Here is a 20,902-nt window from a genome sequence, read left to right as displayed (position 1 = left end):
GCGATGACGCAATGGCTTTGTGCGCGCGGCGGCGGCGCCGGGGCAGCAGCGCGTCCTGCGGCTCGCGGGGGCCGCGCGGGGCCTCCCAGAGCCGCCGGGCCCGGCCCGAGCGCCAGCGGTGAGCGGGGTGGGGGCACCGCGGCTGGGCCCGCGGGAATACCTCGGCTTCCGCTCCTCCCGCCGCTCCCGGGGTCTTCCCCACGCGCGGGGACGCGGCCGGGGCCGGCCGAACTCGCGTCCCTGTGTCGGTCCCCGCGCGCCGGTTCAGCGCAACCCTTGGGAGCTGGAGGAGTCGCGCACGCCTCGGGCGGTTGCCCGTGGTACCCCCGGGTTTGGCGTGACGCTGGTGTGCCGCTTCGTTCCCGGCTGCACGCAGCCCAGGGTTCCGCGGGAGCGCGCCCTTCCGACCCGCGGGGCAGCAGCGCCCGTGGGCTCGGGTGTCCCTTCGGTATCTGCGCTACGATCGCGCCTCCACGGTTTGCCGTCTTGGCGCAAGAAATAGTTGCTAACCAACTGTAGGGTTTTAGTTTCCGATGGTAATATGAACTCGGCAGAAATTCACGTGGCTTTGGTGGCTGTGTTGTCCTGCTTTTATGAAATCTATAAGAATAAAGCTTGGTCGTAGTGGTTAAAGCCTTTTTTTTTCAGATAAGTGAAGAGTAAAAACCCTCTGATGCTTTCCTTTCTCTGTCTCTTAGGCTAAAAACAATAAACAGTTGAACTTCTCTTTATGAAGCTGATCATCACTCAAGTGTAGTTTTTGATGTACGGTCTCTAAAGCCCCCCACTATGCCAGCAGCTACTGTAGACCATAGCCAAAGAATCTGTGAAGTTTGGGCTTGTAACTTGGATGAAGAGATGAAGAAAATTCGTCAAGTTATACGGAAGTATAACTATGTAGCCATGGTAAGTGGGTGCTCAACCTCTGTACCAAATTATCTCAAAAACCATCATGACTTCTTCATCCAATTTGGTTGAAAGAATAATGGGTTCTTAATGTATGGGAACATCAGGATGGTGATTTGTTACCTTTTTAAAAGCTAAATTTACACACAGTTCAGCTATGAAACTGTTAGATATTACAAATGAGCCACATAAGTCTTTATGCTTGTTGTCTGTTCAAGTTTTAATTCTGCTCTTGCAGGACACAGAATTTCCAGGAGTGGTTGCAAGGCCTATTGGAGAATTCAGAAGCAACGCAGACTATCAGTACCAACTATTGCGCTGCAATGTCGACTTGCTAAAAATAATTCAACTAGGACTGACATTTATGAATGAACAAGGAGAATATCCTCCAGGAACTTCAACTTGGCAATTTAATTTTAAATTTAACTTAACGTAAGTATGCAATTTCTGTGCTGCTGAACATATGTTTCTGACTTACTGAAAATAAGTAATATATACTTTTTTGTATATATCTCAACTTTCTTTTTATCTGTCTGATTGGAATATTGGAATACCGTAGATACTTTATTGTGAGGAAAATTTTGTCAGCCAAACAAGTGCTTTCTTCCCTCCTTTCTGTATAGTCTTGTCTTACTGTTGGTGACTTGGTCAAAAAACACTAAGCGGCTTCAACAAAAGTTTTCAAAAGGCCTGTTTATACTTAGTGCATGTGTTAGCTCTGTGCTTTCGTGTTCAGTATTTCAGAATGCTTCTGCCCTAATTTAGTTTACTTCTTACTAATTGTTACAGAAATCACATACTTTAAATGGAAAATACCAACACTTGAACAAAAAGAACAGTTACTGAAGTGACTAAAGAAGTATGTCAGATGTTACCTGCAAGTTCTGAATTATTGTCTTAAGTGTTGGTTAAAAAGCAAGCTAATTTTTACGGTCTATTCATTTCACAATGTGATTTTTATTAGTGATAAAACTTTAAGCATAAACCTCCCTTTTTCACAGGGATCAAACATTTATTTGGCACTCTAATTATATCTTTAGCTGGTGGTTTACAAAGTTACTAGTATCTTGATGGTTTTGTTTTCCTGAAGTAAACATAATTGGTCTGATAGATTTTTGTATGTTGATTATCTATTGAATATCAGTGCAAACACTTGTGGCACATTTAAGAGTGTTGAAGCCTTGGGGTTTTTGGCAGTTTGTTACAAGCTGATAACTGGACAACTTTATATACATGAGTTAAAACTGTAGTCTGCAAAGGAGGTTTAGAGAAGAGACTTTTTTTTCCTGCAGATAAAAAGGTTTGTTTTCAAAGTAGTGGGGGTTCTTAAAAAGAAGAAAACTGCTGCTGTCTCCCTTGATCTTTCTGCTCTTTTAAACAAGCAGTGCTATAGCTTGTCACAAATCAGTTTGGTCTGAGCAGTGACACACTCTATTTAGTCTTGTTTGAAGTGTCTCTTGAAAGAAAAGTAAGTGCAGATTTGATATTTTGGTATGTCTGAACTTACCTGGCCATATGCATGCTGGATGGAAACTATCCATTTTCTTGATAGAATATACTAATCCTGCTAAGTAGGGGAGAAAGAGGAGTGAATTAATAACTTCAAACTGTGATCTGGGAAGAAGAACCTGTGCTATACTTTATTTATTTTCTGAGCTTCAGAGGTCTACTTAATGTCAAGTAAGTGAAACCAAAAGTAGTTTTCCATCCATTTGTGCCACATACTGCAGAGATAAGATGGCTTAGTAAAGCAAGATACAGGTAATTACCCAACTAACTTGTTACTAGTTCACTGATTTTATAGAAAAACTTAAGCTTGGTAAGTATTGCATGAAACATGAATATATATATATATATATATAATTTTTTTCATGTAAGGAGAACTTAATTATTTTTATCTGTTTCTAAACATCCTTTTGGAAAGTGGCACTGTGCCAAGTGTTCTGCTCCTAAAGCAAAACAGCTGTTGTTTGTTCATAGAAGGTAATTTTTTTGTGTATGTGTGGTTCCAGCCAGGTCTTGTTTTAGTGTGCTTTTAAGGAGCATAAGTATTTCTCTAATTGAACTGTGCACCTGATTAGCGCAGAGCAACAATTAGAATTAAAACTCCTTTTTGTAAAATGGTGGGTTTATTTTGGATGGGTGCTTTAATGTGTTATGGAGATGGACAGGTGTTGGGAAGCTGATGCCTTAAAGCTGGAGAACTAAAGAACATCTGTGTGGGAGGGAGGAAAAAAGATACAACACATCTTGAGAATGTATCTGTATGTTCTGATGAATGATGACTTGCTCTTAGGAATAAGGAATATAAGCCTATGACTGATTCTGATAGTCAAGTTTGATATATTGGTTGTCTTGTCTGGATTTTTTGATGTGTTTTGTTTCAGTTGTTTTTTACTAAAATTTAAAACTTTACACAGAAGAGACTGTGGAATAGTATGTTGCAGACAGTAAAATGAATATTATCTAAATAGACTCATGTTTGCACGTTTAGTTGTTTGGTTTTTTTTTCAGATAACCATTCTATGTTTTTGTTATGATGATACAGATTAAACTTTAGGGGGGAAAACTCAAAACATCAATTTCATCATAAAATCCTTAAAACTTCATGAAATTGTTAGTGGTAAAGGGAATAAATACAGGAGTAAGAGGGCAACAAACAAGGAATAGAGGAATTTTATTTCATCCTGTTAAATTTTAGGTCCAAAATATGGCTATTGAAGTTGAAATTGGTTGTTTAGAAAGAAAACATTAGGCTACCTGAATTTTAAGGATTGGATAGATGGAGCAAGTACTCAATTTTCAATTGTAGCAAGAAGGAAGTTTTGATGAACATGTGTCTAAACATTTACATATGCTTAAATCATGAAAAACCTGTGGGAAATATTGTCCAGCACTGGGATCTGGAGAGTGCTGTTCCTAGTTCTGTAATGAAATGTGTTAGTGCTTCAGCTGTTACATGCAATTTGTCACAGTTAAGTAATGAATACAGATACTTTACTGCATAAGATCCACAGATTCACTTTCCTCTGTAGATTTGCAGAAGAGGGGTTATAGATAACTGGAAGAGAAGCAGGAACTAGGTTTTTTTATGAAGATGGCATAGATGGAGGTGCTGGGAATTTTTTTACTTAAGGTAAAAGAAATGCTTTGAAAAAATGGTTGATTTTGTAATTAACCCAGAACAAAGTCAAGTTGCTCCTGCTCTATGCTAGTGAAGTCTGTGGAATAAATAGCAAAAAAGAGATGTTACCAGGTTTATAATCACTGAGATTTGTAGATTTTGGAAATTTACTTTTCCTCTCTGTTTTTAGAGAAGATATGTATGCTCAGGACTCTATTGAACTGTTGACGACATCTGGTATCCAGTTTAAAAAGCATGAAGAAGAGGGAATTGAGACACAGTATTTTGCAGAACTGCTCATGACATCAGGAGTTGTACTGTGTGAAGGAGTCAAGTGGCTTTCCTTTCATAGGTAAATTCTGCATGTTAAGTATTTGGGGTTTCAACATTGTGTATTGAACTCTAGAGCTTAGATTTCACATCTCGTGGGCTTAAGTGCTGTGCATCTGATGGTGTGTGTAGCATATAGCTCAGCTGGTAAGAGTTAGAAAATATTTCTGCTGTAATACCTCTAACACCATTCTGTGAATAGAGAATAAAGGGTACGGGAGGTACTAGTGTTTTATATTTGATGTTTACACGGTAAAGAGAGAACTGTAAAGCCAAAAGATGTGAGACTCCTGGGCCAGCTGGTGGCGCTGCACACGTGCAGGTAATAGCGGTGATGGAAGAGAGCTATTCCTAAGCAACTGTTGAGCAAATTATGGCAGAGACCACTGCAGAATTAAAAAGCACTTCTGAATTTGCTGGGAATCTGGGCACCAAAAATTACTCAACCTAGAAGGAGATCCCTGATAAGCCTTAATTTTAGTTGCAGTAATGAATATATCTTACTGTTTATTCCATCACAGGAACCTATCTTTAAGTAGAAATAGAATTGAGAATGCTAAATCTCTATGAATCTGTCAAGATACAGAAGATTTCTGACTGGTAGTAAGATTTTTAATTCTTTAAAATATATGCAGTGGTCATTGTGTAGCCGACTAGGTGCTAGAGATAATTTGTACTTTTTGCAAGCAGCGGTGTCTTTAAAGGCTTATTGCTGTGTAATGCCCTTGAATTAACGTCTTAAGTTCTGGCTACTAAGGAAGTTAGCAAAGGTAGAGTGAACGTTTTAGCCGAGACTGGTTTCCTTACAGCTTTATTCATGTTTATCACTCATGCTATATTGGTGGGTGGTAATATGTAAATGATGAAATTAGAAAAAAAATCTAATTTTTCATCCATAAGTATTAAATGTTGGAGGAGACAAAGTCACATGGAATTAGAGAAGTATTTATGCTATAAGCCAACTGAAAAATAAGGATTGCTTTGGTAAGGAATGTAAAGTGGTAGAAAAAGGGTGCATATGACATTCTGTTGTAGAAGTCATTGTTTTGATTTGTTTTGTAGAAAGAAGTGTTAGGCTGAGTTTCCAAAGGAGAGAGGTTGGAAAGAAAAGACAGTTAAAAAAAGAGGGATCCTCTGAGTACATTTGTCACATCTTCCACTTACAACTGTCTCAACTCACAATATGAATCCAAAGTAATCTTACTCTTGCTATCTTGCTACTGGGGTAGCAGCTGGTGGAAGAATACTGCAACAAGAACGCCATAAACTACTTCAAAATAATTACAAAGGCCAAAGCAGCGAATTAAGTTTTTTTTCAGCTTCTTAAACCCGTTATTATGGGCTCGTATGTGTATATTTGTAATTAACACTTGACCTGAGAAATATAACTTGGATGCTTCAAGAGAAGGGGAGGCAGGTTGTGCATGTAACTGGTGCATCAGAAGAGACTGGCATGTTGAAGCAGCTTCAGCCCCCAAATGGTGTTTTTCCAATATTGCCTGATGATTTAAGGGCCTAGTATAAGGTATACCAGAGCCATTTCTACAGTAAGGATTTTTTTTTAAGCATATTTATATTTAGCGTGTGTAATTCCTGACTAATAGGCTGGTCAAAGTATAGTGCAAGCTGTGTGCAATAATGCCATTTTTACTGGTTTAGCCTATGAAGGATTTCATCTGTACTAAAATCAGTTTCTGTTGTGTATTTCACTGAACATGTCTTTAGAAATCTTCTTAAGACAGCTATTCCAGCAAATGTTTGTCAAACACTGATTATCAGAGTGTTTAAAGGCTTTTGATCTTTGCCAGGGCTTGTTGATACTATCTTGAGCACAAAACCTGGGAGTAAGTGGGTTACTTTCCGAGGAAACCAAGATTGCACAAAGCTATAAATGAGCACAGGTCATATAAAATGTGCCACAAAGAATAGTGAATAGCTGTTTCTAAATATATTTTAGATTGATTGTGATTATGTTCTATCAGCAGGACGCTCAGCTGAAAATTTCTTCCATGTAGGCCCTCATGCAATAGTTCTTTGACTGCTGAAAAAGCTGTGCTTGATAGTTGCTGACTCTGCTATTGCTTCCACTTCCTTAAAATGCTTTAATTACTACTAACCCTTAAAATTTAAGTCCCTTAGGAAGTGGACAGAGGGGAATTACTCCTTTCTTGTTGTGAGGTTATGGTTTGGTTTTTATTTCCCAGTCCTTGATTTCCTTGAACTCTTATGCATTTTATTTCTAAGCTCTTTGCTTCTCAAATAGTTTTCTTTGTGTGCTTTTTATCTCCGCATTTGATATAGCTGCCTTAGCATCCTGACATATATTGGCAAATCTGTATGGACCTGCAGTTCTGACAGACATGAGTGAAGAAACATTTGCACTGTCATCAGTTCTTGTGTACTGCAACTACATAGGCAACTCCATCAAATCTTTTGAGCGTGTGTGTGCGTTAAAATGTACTCGAGTCAATGAGAGAGGAGGGGGAAACCCTGAATTTCTGATCCTTGTCACAGTCAAAAGAGCTGTGAGTGCTTGGCAGTCTAGCAAGTTATAAAGAAACAGCTCAAATGCTGGTCTTGTGGATGTTCAGCTGACTGCTCTGCTGAAGCTTTTTAGTGTCCACCTGTGTGCAGCCTCCTCTGTCTACCTTTGGAGGGTCTGTGAAAACATGCTTTTTTGAAAACAAAAAACCACATGTTTTTCGGATGCTGGAAAGTTCCAAGCTGTTGTGTTTCAGTAATCATTTGTGTCTAACTGATTTTAGTAGAATTTAATCTGTTGGCTCATATCTGTTAGCTCTTTATAAAATGAAGTAAAGCTGTCTCAGCTCTCACAGGTTTTGATTTATTTTAGAGACTGGGTGCTTGAGTAGGCTTCATTGTTAATTAGCTATCTGAATTATTTTGGATAGGAAGGGAAAGAAATACAGGCCTGTTTGATCTTCTCTATGGTCTCGTTGCCTACAGCTGTCCATGTTCAGTGAAAAAACAAAACAAATGTCTGTAAGAGTCCTTAGGTTGTATAGCTCCATGGATTGTGGCTCACTGCACTAAGCAACTTCACGTGATTATATTAGAAATGGTGAAAGGCTTTTAAGGAAAGGAAGCCTATGTGCTTCAGGGTGTAAACCAACCACTAATTGCCTGTTAGAGTATTAGAAGAAAACTTTTTTAATGAGCAGGTAATTACATAATTGCTCACCATGGACTTTCTTAGCCTTCTGTTAGCATTCAAAATGTTTTAAGTGGGTATATCTTAGTCTTGAATTGGAGTGACAGTTTTTATGCCTGTGTAAGCTTGGATCTGCTACAGTCTCCCAGAGAAGAAAGTGTGTAATTCTCAATCAAAACTGCACATTTGTGGTAGCCTGCTCGCTCTCAATATGTGAATAGTAAATGCATGTTGACTTTTCTTTTTGTGCAGTACTTCCTTCTCAAGAGAAAGTATAAGTGTTTAAGAGCATTTGTTTTCTAGTAATTCAGTCTTGTACATAATTTTTTTTAGAAGAGAAGTCAAATATTTTAGAAGAGGAGGAGCACAAATACTGGGTTTTTTTCGCTTTAAGAGTTTTAATACGACTGTTACATTTGAGCCACGAGGATGACCAATGTCAGGAGTTCAGTGAGTTAATAAATTCTAGTCTCTAGAGCAGTAAATCTCCTTAATCCTGAACAGTCTTTTTTTGCATCTTTTTGAACAGCCTTTTTGCTAATGTGGCTTTTTTTTTTCTGTAGAGGCTTTATGCTGATCCAGGTTTTCCCACCTTCCCTCCCCCTTCAGATGATCTAATAAAATTCCAAGCTACTGTTTCGCCAAGTATACTGCAATTTTTACTTTGTAAGAATCGACTGAAATCCTTCTTTGCTCCCTGGCCAGTGGCTGCTGCTGTGGAGATTGGAGGGCAGCCAGCACAGCTTCAAAGCACCAGATGCAGTGCAGGATTTGTTCAACATGAAATTTTTAGAGTACTGGAAAGCCCCGTGGGAGAGCTGCAATAGTCTGTATCTCTTGTATGTCTTATGTGAATGGACTTACTGGGAATGAATGGACTGTTTCCTATATGTTAAAGGTTTTTCTACCCTCTGTCTAGAAATTCATAATATAAAGATGTAGAGAACCTTATATATATAGAAAAGATACAAAAAGTAATCCTTTTTACACTGAGTATGCAAGCTGAAGCCTTGATCCTACATCAGAAGTCACCAGTGTTTGCGGATTCTAAATATCCTCAGGATAGCGGTACAGTGCTCTTAACTGATTTGTCTTTTCTATTGCACATCTCACAGTTAAAGATCTTGGTCAGTATTTACCAAGCTGCAAAATTCTTGGGTTTGAGTATGATCCTTGTGTAATCAAGAATGAACACAAAGTCTTAAACTTGGAATTTGGAGTCTGTGGTGGCCACCTGTTCACTTGAATCAGCTCTCAACTCTGTGCTAAGGTTCCTTAAATAGCAGAACTGATGCAGCCTTTGGTAGAGGCAGCCCTGCTGTGTGTTTTCGTCTTCTTTGTTAGTACAGGCATTTTTATGTATGTCAGTAAAATCTAGGAACTGTTTTGGTTCAATGCAAACTTAATAACCTAGAAGAGAATATATCAGTCCTTTATCTAGTTCAGTGCACATGTGCATGAGCAGTCCTGCAAGTACAGGGGATCAGAACAGATCAGATTCATGATAAGGTCATGAATAATCTGGTTTGTAATTGCCCTCCTAGGGAAAAGCATACCTAGTTATCCCTGCTTTTTGTTGTGGTGTTCAGTCCTGCTTAATACCTGAATTCTGTCTTTCCTATACTTTAAGTGCTCGTTTCCTCTCATAACCCTTTGTAAAAAGTATGCGGTTTCTCCTTTTACTGCCACACCTCATTCCAATGTTCTCTTTCTTCAATCAAGCTATTGAGGAGGAAGCCTTTCCAAACTCTTCTTTCCACCATGCACACACTATAATACCTCAGTTCCTTCTAACAAATGTGTACTGCTCAGTTATCTTGCTGCTTCCTGCAGACTTACATGTACAGACAAAAATTTTTCCAGCTTGTTTTGTCATTGCCTCCAGAAAGAGAAATAGTCTACAAGCTATTAATTTTTTCAGTTGTCTGTGTGCAGATTTAATTGGCAAAATTAAAGATAATCCCTCTTTTTCTTTGCTGAGGCTTAAACTTTCTTCCAGGCATAAACATGCATTGGCTCTGGAAACTCATCTTTTGGATTTCAAGAACTGTAGACGTTTCTGTCTCACTCAGTTTGTAGTGAGAAACTCCAGTCTGTGTGAAAGAAACCAGCTTAACAGTCTTTCTGGTGTGAGTTCTTGTTATCGGATGAAGACCCAGCAGCACTACATTATCTCAGGATTTAGAGAAACTCCTGTAGGCAGATCTTTTTGCTTCTTCACTTTGCCTCATGCAGACTAAATTAAAATGTTTTTTCTGGAATCTGCAATGAGGCCATTTACATTGAGGTTTATTTTTTTCATAGAAGTTGGTCTTAATTGCTTTGAAATTAAGCAAAATGTCCAGTTAATGTGCAGTAAAGTCGTGATGTTGGAAGTGAGAAGTTATTTGCTTACATTGTTTTTGTTGTTAATTTGCAGCGGATATGACTTTGGCTATCTAATCAAAATCCTGACAAACTCCAATTTACCTGAGGAAGAGTTGGACTTCTTTGAGATACTGCGGTTGTTTTTCCCTGTCATCTATGATGTAAAATATCTCATGAAGAGTTGCAAAAACCTGAAGGTAAGTAATCTGTTAATATCTCAGAACAAATTTTGCGTTTGGAGATAGAGTACTTTGTGCTTAAAAATACTTATTTTCTATATTTTTATTGTCTGGTTTTGCTCTGATAGTGCCTACTGAGCACTGTTGTCTCAAGCTTCGTATGTTTAATATTAAAGGCAATTTTTAGAAGCAGGCAGGAGCACAAATCTATTTTTATAACTACTTACCAGTTAAAAATATCACGGTACTGTATTTACAGTGCTTTGTTGATAGATGATAAACCCGTGTTTGGAATTAATTCTTCATTTCCTTAGCCATGAGAATTGATAGGTTTCGTATGCTCTTATTTCCTTATTGTGCAGCCCACTAAAGGACTGCAGTCATCTAGGCAAAGGTAATTGCAATGAAGATGATGTGGAAATGTCTTGGGAAGAGGAATGGAATGAAGAATGTTTCAGATGGCCCTATAACGAAAGATAAACAACAGCATATGTTCAGGGACAACATGTGACTTCTAGGAAAAAAAAAACAAACTAGAAACTAATCTGTCATGTCAGGCCAGTGGGGCTATTAATTGGCTTACTCTATCAGGCATGAAATTTGGATACTTTATTGGACTGGAGAATTAATGGGAACTGGAACTGATTATGTGAAGGGGAAGACAGCAAGTGAAAGAAAGATGCTAAAGGTGCTGTTAACAGCCTTACTTGCCAAAGAACTGGACTACTGCTGGAATGAGGTGCATTGCTCATCTGAGGCATTCGATGACTTGTTGCTCTTATGGAAAGTAACTTTCTAGGCTTTCTTAAATGAAAACCTGCAGGAAGAAGAGAACACTCACCTTAGTAAAACCAAATCCTAACTAAGGAATGGCTTGCCACTTTGTTGTACTGAACAAGTGATCTGTGTGCTGTTTATAGGGCTCTGTTTCTTTCTGAGAAAAGAGTGGGTCACTTTGAGTATAACCTATTTGTGTGAGAAGTAAATTAACTTTGTTAATGAAATTAATGATGAAAATGTAGACCACCCTTCCAGTTAGTAAGAAAAGTGTGGCTATCTGTGTTCATTTGCAGTTGTTACTGATATAATCAGTTGTACAAATGGCTGAGGATTGGAGAACATCTTAGAAGCAGTTTACTCCTAAACTTCAGGAGTCTTAAATGAGGGGTAGGGAGGAGGCCCCCCCCAGAAAAAAACCCCTCATTTTCTCACTCCTGATAAAGCAAAGTAAAGCATCTGGTGTCTTAGTGGTAGTGACACACTTAGCAAGAACAGAATGTAAATTCTAAATTTAGTGACATAGGAAAGGTAACAGATTGATGTTCTGTGTCACTATTCCAGAGGTGACATTCCCAGTGAGTTTGGGGAGGAGAGGATTCAGTTCCTGACATTTCATTAAGACATAGTTGTGTGTAACTTGCATTGTTTAGAGACGCTAAGATCTTTTGGAAGACAGGAAAAACCTTCACAGGTCTTATTTCAGCAAACCATAAGAACAAGGGTGATTTTTTTTTTTCTAGAGTTTAATATGTAGGTCAGCTTTCCTGCAGTAAATTTTGATCCTGTCACCTCATCTGCAGACTAATAGTGACAGCAGGGGAGTGGGAATGGACTTTCTTACCCCTCCAGATTTCCCAGTGATGAAATGATGGTGGACTTGAGCTGTACTGAGAGAAGCTGCCTGAAACAAGTTACTAAACATTCAGTGTTGTGACTCTAAAAATGTGTGCACTGTCTCCTAATGTGTGTCACTTTCAATCTGTATTAAATGAATTGAACAGTGAATTGAACAGCTGTGCCATTGTCTTTTATTGACTTGTCTAAGCTATTTTTCATATGAAAGTCACTGACCTGCTATAGGTCTCCCACTCTCTGTTCCCACACAACCCAAAAAGATTTTTGGCATTGGAAAGAGAAATATGTTTCAGGATTGGAAAGATATTTGATGCTTTTTTTGTGGAATTAAGTATTCTGTGAATTTATAGTATATTATTCTGACTTTACTGGCATGCAGATTGGGAGATATTAATGTAGTATAAGTTAAACTTACTTATTCTCTAAAAAAAGCTTTTTATGTAGACAATTCCAAACCTTTTGATAGTAGTGGCAATCTTAAGGAATGTAGATTGATTGACCTTGTCGGAAACTTGCTTTTAATATGAGGGTTTGTACAGAACAGTGAACTCTGACAATGTGCCCTGAAATGAGAATTTGAACTGGATTTGCTGTTGACCATGGTGGTGTGATTATGACCATGGTGGTGTAAATCATTCTGTGACCTTTTTCTTGGAAGACCGATGCTGTGAAAATTTGGGAAGAACTTGTCCTTCTCCTCCAAGAGTGAAGTGTACTTAGCTGGAGTGCAAAAGGCGTGCCTGAAGGAGAATCTCAATAGCCTGTTAATTTTCTGTCCTGATTCTGGTCAGCACATGGTTAATTTTTGCAGTAGCCAGGAGGGGGCATGGCTGGGACACAGAGATTATTCTGTACCACCTAACATCATTTTCTGGGTCAGGGGGTAGAGCTCGATGCTGTGGTGGAGTAGCATAGCAGAGGGAGCAGTCAGATATTGTCAGGGGTTTCTGCAGGGTGAGCAGTAATGTGTCTTTTCTTGTACACACAGTCACTAGTATTGTTGCTGTTACTGTGCATTTTCTTAGCTTATTGCTGTTTTCCAGTAAATTGTTCATATTTCAACCCGTGATCTTTACCTTTTGTGCCTTCAGTTCTCCTTCCTAGCCTACTGCAGGGGAAGGGCAGTGGGGAGTGAGTGAGTGGTGTGTGTTTTGGAGTGGTTTCAGTGGGAACACTAAATTGGAGAATACCTTTCTTAAATCATGACATTTTCAGAGACAGCCAAATTTTATTCTATAATTATTGCACTTACAGACCAAGAAGTTCCACACAAAAATGGTATATATTTACAAATATATATACACACACCATTAAAAGCACTATTTTCAATGCATTCTTTGGTAGGCTGCTGTTACTGTAATTTTTGTATTACTAAGTCTGCATTCTAGAGCTTGCAGCTGCTGTGTAAATATTATTGATTTTTATTCTGGAGTGTTCTTTGAAGTTATTTGGAGCTAGAGTAGATAGTCTTACAGCTAGCAGAACCTGATAATGAGGCACTGCTAATTTGCAGCTTGACGAAGTAGAGAGTTAGGAGCAGAAACTGGTACCTTTAAAAGGGTTTGGGTCTAACTGCTGTGGTGAATTAGCAGCTCATTATTGGAGTTAGAAAGCAGAGAATATACTTGTGCCTGAGATGTACTCTTTTCCTTGCTGGCCACCAACCCTCAGCATGATTTTGAGAGTGTAAGTTAACCAAGCAAGTTTGCAGTGTTCAAATGCTCTATCTAAGCACATAAAACAAACCAGCTTGAGGACTTAACTGTAAAGCATATAGACTAACCTTAAACTTTTGTAAACTGTATTCCTGCTGCTTAAGACAGAATAAATCTATCTATACCAGTGCTGTCGGTTTGTAGGTGTTACTTAGGAATGTTATTATTGAAGATTCCTTTTTTTTTTTAAACAAAAATGTGGACCCAAAGCTGTTGCCATAAGAGTCAAGGGAATTTTCATGATGTTTGATCTGAATTTCAGGTCAGACTACTTTATTGCTCCATGAATTTTACATTCGACTTGTTGTGCTTTTGCCTCTTATTGCTTCCTTTTACCTACTTGAAACAGATTAAAGAGTGCAAGGAAAGGTGAACTCTAGGCATTGAAAAGCATTGCTTCTGTGCAACATTTCTGCCTCACAGAGCTTATGGCAGCACTGAGGATTTTGTCGGTCTGTTTTTTTTAATCTTTCTAGACCTTAAAGAATGTGCATGTGCTTTAGTCTTTCCAGTAGCTTTATAGCTTAATGAATTAAAAAAAGAATTGTACAATCACGTGCTCACAGCATTAAAAGATTGCAGTTACAGTGTAATGTTTGTCCTTCAACTGATCAGTGTTATCTATGTATAACCAAACCAAATTCTGACAGGTTTGCTCCCACACGTAGCAGTTACTACTGTTTTGGAGCGGACACTAAAAGGGGGTTTATTTAGTCACTCTGCAGTTAAGGGGACAGTTTTTCACATCAGCTTATTGGGAAGAAAATTTGTCTCAAAACTGAAGAAGTTTTATCTTTTAGAGCAGATACGATTTGCAGCTTTGGTGTGTTGCCTACAGCTTCACAATTTGTCCTGTTCTATCAACATTCAAAATGGACAGTTACCATTTTAAAATTGTTCCCTTTTTGTATGTCAGATATTTATATAATTTTTTTTTAAGAAATAGGTTTTGTTGCACATGTCTGTTAAATATATATCTTTAACAGAAAAGCTGTTAAAGATGGCTTCACCACAGGACTCTAGTATCTTAGAAAACTAGTTGCAAGATGATGGATTATTTTTGCATGTTTTTTCCCCTATTCTCTTACAGCAGCTAATGAAACAAACTTTTAAAAGGGGTAGAATGTCCTGTAGAGATGGAGGGAGCACTACCTTCCTCTTTTAACTTTGCCACCTGGTTTCTATATGTCTGTGGTCTAACATATTCCTGGGCTTCCTGTAGCGTTCTAGGTACTTAAGAATATTCTTGGATTTTGTGAAGGGATGTGGAAAAACCCTCAGCTTAGTTGTTGAAAGGCTAGTGGGGAAAAAGAGGTCTGTTTCAGAGGAAGCCTTGACACTTTAACAAATGGAAGCATACAGGCATGTCATTTGTAAGCGCTTGAACTGTTGTGTTTTTAAAAGGCAAAAGTGTAATTCTACACTTTTGTTCAAATAGAAGTATAGGAACACCTGGTTTTGTTCTTAAGCATTGCCAGTCCTCCTTTCAACATCTTGAAGAAATTGTTAAGTAGTATCATCTGGTTACTGGACAAACTGGAACATTAGTAGTCTTGTTGGTCACAAATACTGTCTTATTTAATCAATTTTAACAGAATTTTAATGCTGCTGTTGATACAGAAAGTTTGATTCTCCAGGTGTCAATTAATCTAGTACAATGACTGTTTCAACAACTGAGCAAATGTTAAAATATACCTGAGGTTGTATGACCTGTGTAACAGATTTTTCCCAAGTATAGCAGTTCAGTTTTGATTTAACTTTTTTTTAGCAGTTAACAAAAATGTTTTCTTTTTCAGGGTGGATTACAAGAAGTGGCTGAGCAGTTAGAGCTGGAAAGGATAGGACCACAGCATCAGGCAGGATCCGATTCTTTACTCACAGGAATGGCCTTTTTCAAAATGAGAGAAGTAGGTGAATGTACTGTTTTTATTTCCATGATTGTAACGTGCTGTGATAGTCACACAGAATTGCTGATTCTGATAAGTCTGTGGTATTTTAAGGAGGTCTCTAAAGGGCTTTAGGGGTCAATCCTTTCTTGACAGAAATAAGACTTACCTGCATTTTCCCCAGAGTAAGTGTGAACCACCTGTACTGATTCCCTGCTTAGCTGCTGTGGCTATTGCTTCACATTTCCAGCCTGTGCCTGGCTTTTGGATTTTTTATGAATTTTGTTTTGGAGTTTTTTCCTTACCTGTTTTGGAGGGTGCCTTTTTTTCAGGTGGGCGCTGCTGGAGCTGCTGGCTGCTGGAGCCAGACTTCCTTCTGGGAGACTATGCTCAAGCCAGCTTTTTTTTTTTGAGCTTCTGCTCATTGTAATACTCAGCTGGTGTGCACTGCTGCTAGTGACAGGCTGAGAGGTGGGGAAGGAGTGTTGACTAGCCACTTCTAGCTAAACTTTCAGGCTACAGGTATATTAAATAATGACTTTCAGGCTGTTGCGGAGAACGTCCATGTGTTTCTTCTTCCTTACCATTAAACGACGCATAGATTGCTAATGTTCTAAAAGATTATATATCAGTCAATTAATTCAAGGTTTACAGCAGGGAAAATCAGCTCTTATAAGCTTCGCACTTCCTTGCTGCTTGTCCGCATACAACAGGAAGATATTAGGATATTTTGCATTAACAGAACAATCAAATACTGAACAGGCCTCTTCTGGAAAGCAGTTCACTGGACAAACGCCAGTGCATCAGAACATGGCATTCTGCCAGCAATTCAGTGTCATTTACCATGTCCAAATAGATGGTAATATCAAACCTCATCTTATAACAATTTTAAGCACTGTAGGCTGAGGTGTCTACCTTCTGTAATGCAGCCTTTTGTATGAAGGAGAAAATGATCACAAGATTCTGACAAATACTGGTGAGACAGCTGGTGAATAATAAATGATGTAGTTTAAGCTGGTTTGCTCATCCTAACACTGTTCTGCCTCTTCTGGAATTGTTGTAGTTGTCAAGCAGGTCATGGGCTACAGATGTAATAAAGAGGATTATGTTTTTGGTATGGTCCAAGCCCAGTGCAGCTAACTGCTGTCTGCCTGGTTAATTTTTCACTCTTGAATTTGAAATGAAATGAAAGCAAAGAAAGGGAAATACATGATAATCATGTTTAAGAAGATACAACCTTTCAAATTACTTTTATAGAGGAAAAGGTTCAAAGTCATAATAATTTCTTTAATGAGATCACAAAATCACAAAATATCCTAAGTTGGAAGGGACCCACAAGGATCATCAAATCCAACTCCTGGCCCTGCACAGGACCATCTCCAAATGCTGCACCATGTGCCTGAGAGTATCGTCCAAACACTTCTTGAACTCTCTCATCCTTGGTGCTGTGACAACTTCCTGAGGAGCCTGTTCTAGTGCCCAGCCACCCTCTGGGTGAAGAACCTTTTTCTAATACCTAACCTAAATCTCCCCGATGCAATTTCAGGCCATTCCGTCGGGTCTTGTCACTGGTTACCACAGAGAAGAGGTCACTGCCTGCCCCACCTCTTCCCCTCATGAGAAAGTTGTAGACTGTGATGAGTCTCCCCTCAGTCTCCTCTTCTCCAGGCTGAACAGACCAAGTGCCCTCAACCGCTCCTCATATGGCTTCCCCTCAATGCCCTTCACTATCTTTGTTGCCCTCCTTTGGACATGCTCTAAGAGCTTAATATCTTTCTTATATTGTGGTGCCCAAAAGTGCACACAATATTCAAGGTGAGGCAGCACCAGTTTACCAAAAGCTTTTACCAGGAAATCTTTGAGGGCTTTTTAATGCAAAATACTTGCTTAATTAAACCAACAGACATGGTTTGTTTTTTTCCCAGTACTTGTGGATATTCTTTGCAAATACAGCATTTCTAAATAAAAATGCAGTAGTAAGCAGAGAGAAGTACATCAAATGTTGACTTTTAAAGCCTTTTCAAGGGAGTCCAGTATTTAAAAATGTATTTCTAACTGAAAAGTCTTCATTTTACAGTGCTTTTAGAGGTAAAAAATTGCTAATTTCTGTGAATGAGCTGCAACTTGCTGGGTTTTGGAGTGCCAGCAAAAAAAAAGTTACTGCTCTTTTTCTTTCCATCAGAAATACTTAAATAATGGTACTACAACAGTAGAATTGTTTTGGGGTTTTCCCACTGTTATGACCTGCCCTAGAAAAAGGGGAGGGGGATAACCCAGGTTCTTATCAATAATTCCCTTAGGGTGGATTAGAGTGAAACGACACTGAATAATCGGTGTCTGAAAATATATATTGGCAAGGTTTATTTTAACAATTTTGTATCAACAGGTATGCTGGTTTTGGTGTTGTCATATAACAATGTGGCATAGAGATAACCTTTGGAGGGGGAGAAAATGCATAGGGGAGAGAAAGACAGGATAAGAGTAAGGGAGAGTAAGGAAAAAGAAAAGATGAGAGTGGAAAAAACGTATATACCAGCGATGACACTTGGTAGTTGCCCCTTCCATGTCTGTCAGTTGAAGTGGTGGCCTTGATCTGCTGGGGGTGAAGGAGGGAAGCCCCCACACGCCAAGAAGTTATGAGTTGTTATATCCATGGTTAGTGTTATGGGCCATGCCTCGAGCCTCCAACCTCTCCCTGGGCCTGCGCAGAGTTTCTGTGTCTGGCCTGGTTCCTGCCTTTCAAGACTGGCAGAGGAGGGGATGGGCTTTGATGGGCCATCAGAGGTCCTGCCTTTTCAGGGCTTGACACCTTCAGCACTGGAGGGAGGGATGGGTCCAACTGCCCATCAGAGGTCAAAAGCCTGCAGAAGTCTCCTAGAATGCATAAATCATTAACCATTTCAGTCTCTGACACCTACCCGTTAATTTCTTTAAAAACTACAGGGGGGCTTTAAAACTTTTAATTGAAGTCTCTGATTCCTGACTGTGCTACTACGACGAAAGCTTGAAGGGAGAAGTTTTGAGCCTGTGTGGTATATATGTTTAGAATTGTGTATTGCATCCATTCTGTTCCTGCATACTTCTGCCTGACTTAGATTTCTGATGTTGATGATGACTCAGCATGTCAACCACAGCGGTGTCCATGGTTGCCATGAAGGTTTTAGGGTGAAAATTTTGTGTGTGTGTGGTCTTATTTTTGTGACACAATTTGTGGTTTTGTGCTTGAAAACCTAAGTCTAGAAGGTAGAGTATCAGAACATCATGAAGTTTCATATGTCTTCCACTGAAGGGTTCCAATTGCAATTTAGACTTGTAAGGTGTAAATTCAATCTTAGTACAAAATTTTACTCCTTATTAAATGAAGTCTCCTCCAGTGAAGAGCTGGAAATACATCTTTCTGCATTTCTCCAAAGTCCATAATGGGTTTTGTGCTTATCCTCCCCACCTCCAAACCTTTATAACATAAATTAGGACATACCACCTTTCAAGTCAGAGTGTGGTGAAAACCCTACACTGAGGAGTAGGTAAGAAAACAGGCACTGATGATGGATGCTAAGCATATGGCTGTTGTGAGAAACACCACAGAAATCAAGTGGAGAAATATCCTTGTTGCACTTGAAGAAAAGTGAGTGATGACTAATAATATAAAATTATGAAAACATTGCATTTGGCCATTTCATTGGGAAGGGTGCACAGTAAGACTGATTATATTTCTTGACAGTTTTAAAGAATTGTGTCATATAGCACATTGTGATAATGTGTTGAGATTAACCATATTACTATGTTAATTATATCATCTTTTGCACCTTGGGATTTAATATCTTATTCAAAAAGAAAGTAACATTATAAAGCCTTTCTATAGTTCTATTTAAACTGAACCTTTTCTAATAATTTGTGTCTCTCTTCTTACTCTTTAGATGTTCTTTGAAGATCACATTGATGATGCCAAATATTGTGGCCACTTATATGGCCTTGGTTCGGGCTCATCTTATGTACAAAACGGCACAGGAAACGCTTATGAAGAAGAAGCCAACAAGCAGTCATGACATGAAATGAAAGGCCATCTTTTTGACCTCCACATGCTTGTATATAGGTTTTATCTCTGGCTGAACCCCTTGGACAATAAGGCTTTTTCCCCCCCTTTCTCAGTACACTTTCTTTTCTGCCTTTCTATGTACTAAACTTGACTGTTCCTATCACAGATTTTGATCTTGATATGTAAAATTTTCTGGGTTACATTTTGGCCTCTCAACTAGCCCATTTGTAAAGAAGCATGTATAGGATCAGTGTGGAAGAGAGAAGGGGAAAGCTGAATCATAATGAACAGTCTGGTAAACTTACCTATATTGTTTTTCCAGTTTTTTGTCTCTTTCCCCTCCCTTCTTCAATTAATTGGCTCTGATTGTAATTAACTTCCCTCTTCATGTCTGTTCCTTCCACTGTGCAGGCGTTTTAGCTATTCAAGATTGTGGACCATCAAATTTGCACTTTAGAGAGAGACTGACTCAGATCCTCTGTTTTATTTGAAGTTTGTTTTGGTTTTTTCTCTTGCCCTCAGCTAGAAAACAATCATCTGCCAAGTTCAGCAGCTTCAAGCTGTATTTCCTTGGCATCTCACCCCGTAATCTGTGTTTGTTAAAGCGAAACAAACTACTGAAATCATAGTAACTGCTCTTATTTTACTGTTGTTCAGTCATCTTCAAACACATCCTGCACGTGTCAACTGCTGTTTGGCCTGTTGCTTTAAAACCGCTCTGTGATGGGGGAAAGAGGCTTGAAAAAACAGCTTTACACCCTTCAGGAAAAGAACAGCTATGACTTTAGCCTTTTTGCCATTAAGCTGAGAGTTGAAGGATATTGGAAAAGTCAAAGTCTTGTAATGGCACGCTTCCCTTGATTGACCTCCTAGCTTTTATTCTAGTAATGTGCACCTCAGATGTTTTTTATGAAGTCATATTTATTATGTACTTGATTTCATGATTTTTGTAAGTCAGTTTAGTTGAAGATAAAACCCAAAGATCTGAAAAAATACTATTTAATTGAAATATTGAATTAGAAGGACAATTAAATCATGCTTTTTTGTAGTTGTTACAAAGACAGATGTTACAGATACTTGTTGTAAAACAACAAAATATGAATAATTTACAGCTAATAAAGTTACCTGAGGAGTGTAATGCTAGCTTATTTTTGAGTATATTTTACAATATATTTTAGATATATTGTTTTAAAGGACCCTGGAGTATGTTCTCAACTCTGCATAGCATGTATACAGAGCAGTTGTGCAGGAAGGAGTTTTGGTATTGAATAGCTAAATACTAGCCTGAAATGATGGAACGTGTGACATTGTGTGTCTGCGTGTGCGCACGTGTGTGTGACACAGAAATCAATGGTAGAAAAATCTCCAAATGTTCACCAAATATTCTGTTTTATCTTGTACTTAAAAGCGAAAGATCAAACACCTTTCTCTCATTGAATTATGATGATGTAACTGGGCAGTCCTTTTTAAACAAGTAATTTGCATAACAGAGGGTATTTGTTTTTAAAGCTTTTGTAAATAAAGGCCTAAGAAATGTTTTCTTACATAACAA

General features: G+C 38.6%; 1 protein-coding gene across 3 annotated transcripts; it reads left to right on the top strand.

Annotated features, from left to right (window-relative positions):
• The first annotated feature begins 10 nt into the window (after positions 1 to 10).
• CNOT7 (CCR4-NOT transcription complex subunit 7) lies at positions 11 to 20,902 on the top strand. 3 transcript variants are annotated; one of them, XM_051790359.1, is made up of 7 exons: positions 11 to 118; positions 699 to 906; positions 1,145 to 1,338; positions 4,221 to 4,382; positions 9,952 to 10,096; positions 15,225 to 15,335; positions 19,232 to 20,902. In XM_051790359.1, exons 2-7 carry the CDS (start codon positions 790 to 792, stop codon positions 19,358 to 19,360), a joined length of 858 nt encoding a protein of 285 aa, XP_051646319.1. In that variant the 5' UTR covers positions 11 to 118; positions 699 to 789; the 3' UTR covers positions 19,361 to 20,902. The 3 variants fall into 3 exon arrangements, with proteins under 3 accessions (XP_051646319.1, XP_051646321.1, XP_051646320.1); XM_051790360.1 differs by having other exon boundaries at positions 25 to 118; positions 15,225 to 15,339; positions 19,232 to 19,364; XM_051790361.1 differs by lacking the exon at positions 4,221 to 4,382.

The sequence above is a fragment of the Manacus candei genome, unplaced genomic scaffold, assembly GCF_025592945.1.
Source record: "Manacus candei isolate 608988 ecotype Guabito, Panama unplaced genomic scaffold, ASM2559294v1 h1tg000028l, whole genome shotgun sequence".
Lineage (NCBI taxonomy): Eukaryota > Metazoa > Chordata > Aves > Passeriformes > Pipridae > Manacus > Manacus candei.
This window is presented reverse-complemented; position numbering and strand designations above follow the sequence as displayed.

Coding starts and splice junctions, on each gene's coding strand:
- CNOT7 (XM_051790359.1), top strand. CDS start 790: ATGCCAGCAGCTACTGTAGACCATAGCCAAAGAATCTGTGAAGTTTGG. Junction 907..1,144: donor AGTATAACTATGTAGCCATG/GTAAGTGGGTGC, acceptor CTGCTCTTGCAG/GACACAGAATTTCCAGGAGT. Junction 4,383..9,951: donor AAGTGGCTTTCCTTTCATAG/GTAAATTCTGCA, acceptor GTTAATTTGCAG/CGGATATGACTTTGGCTATC.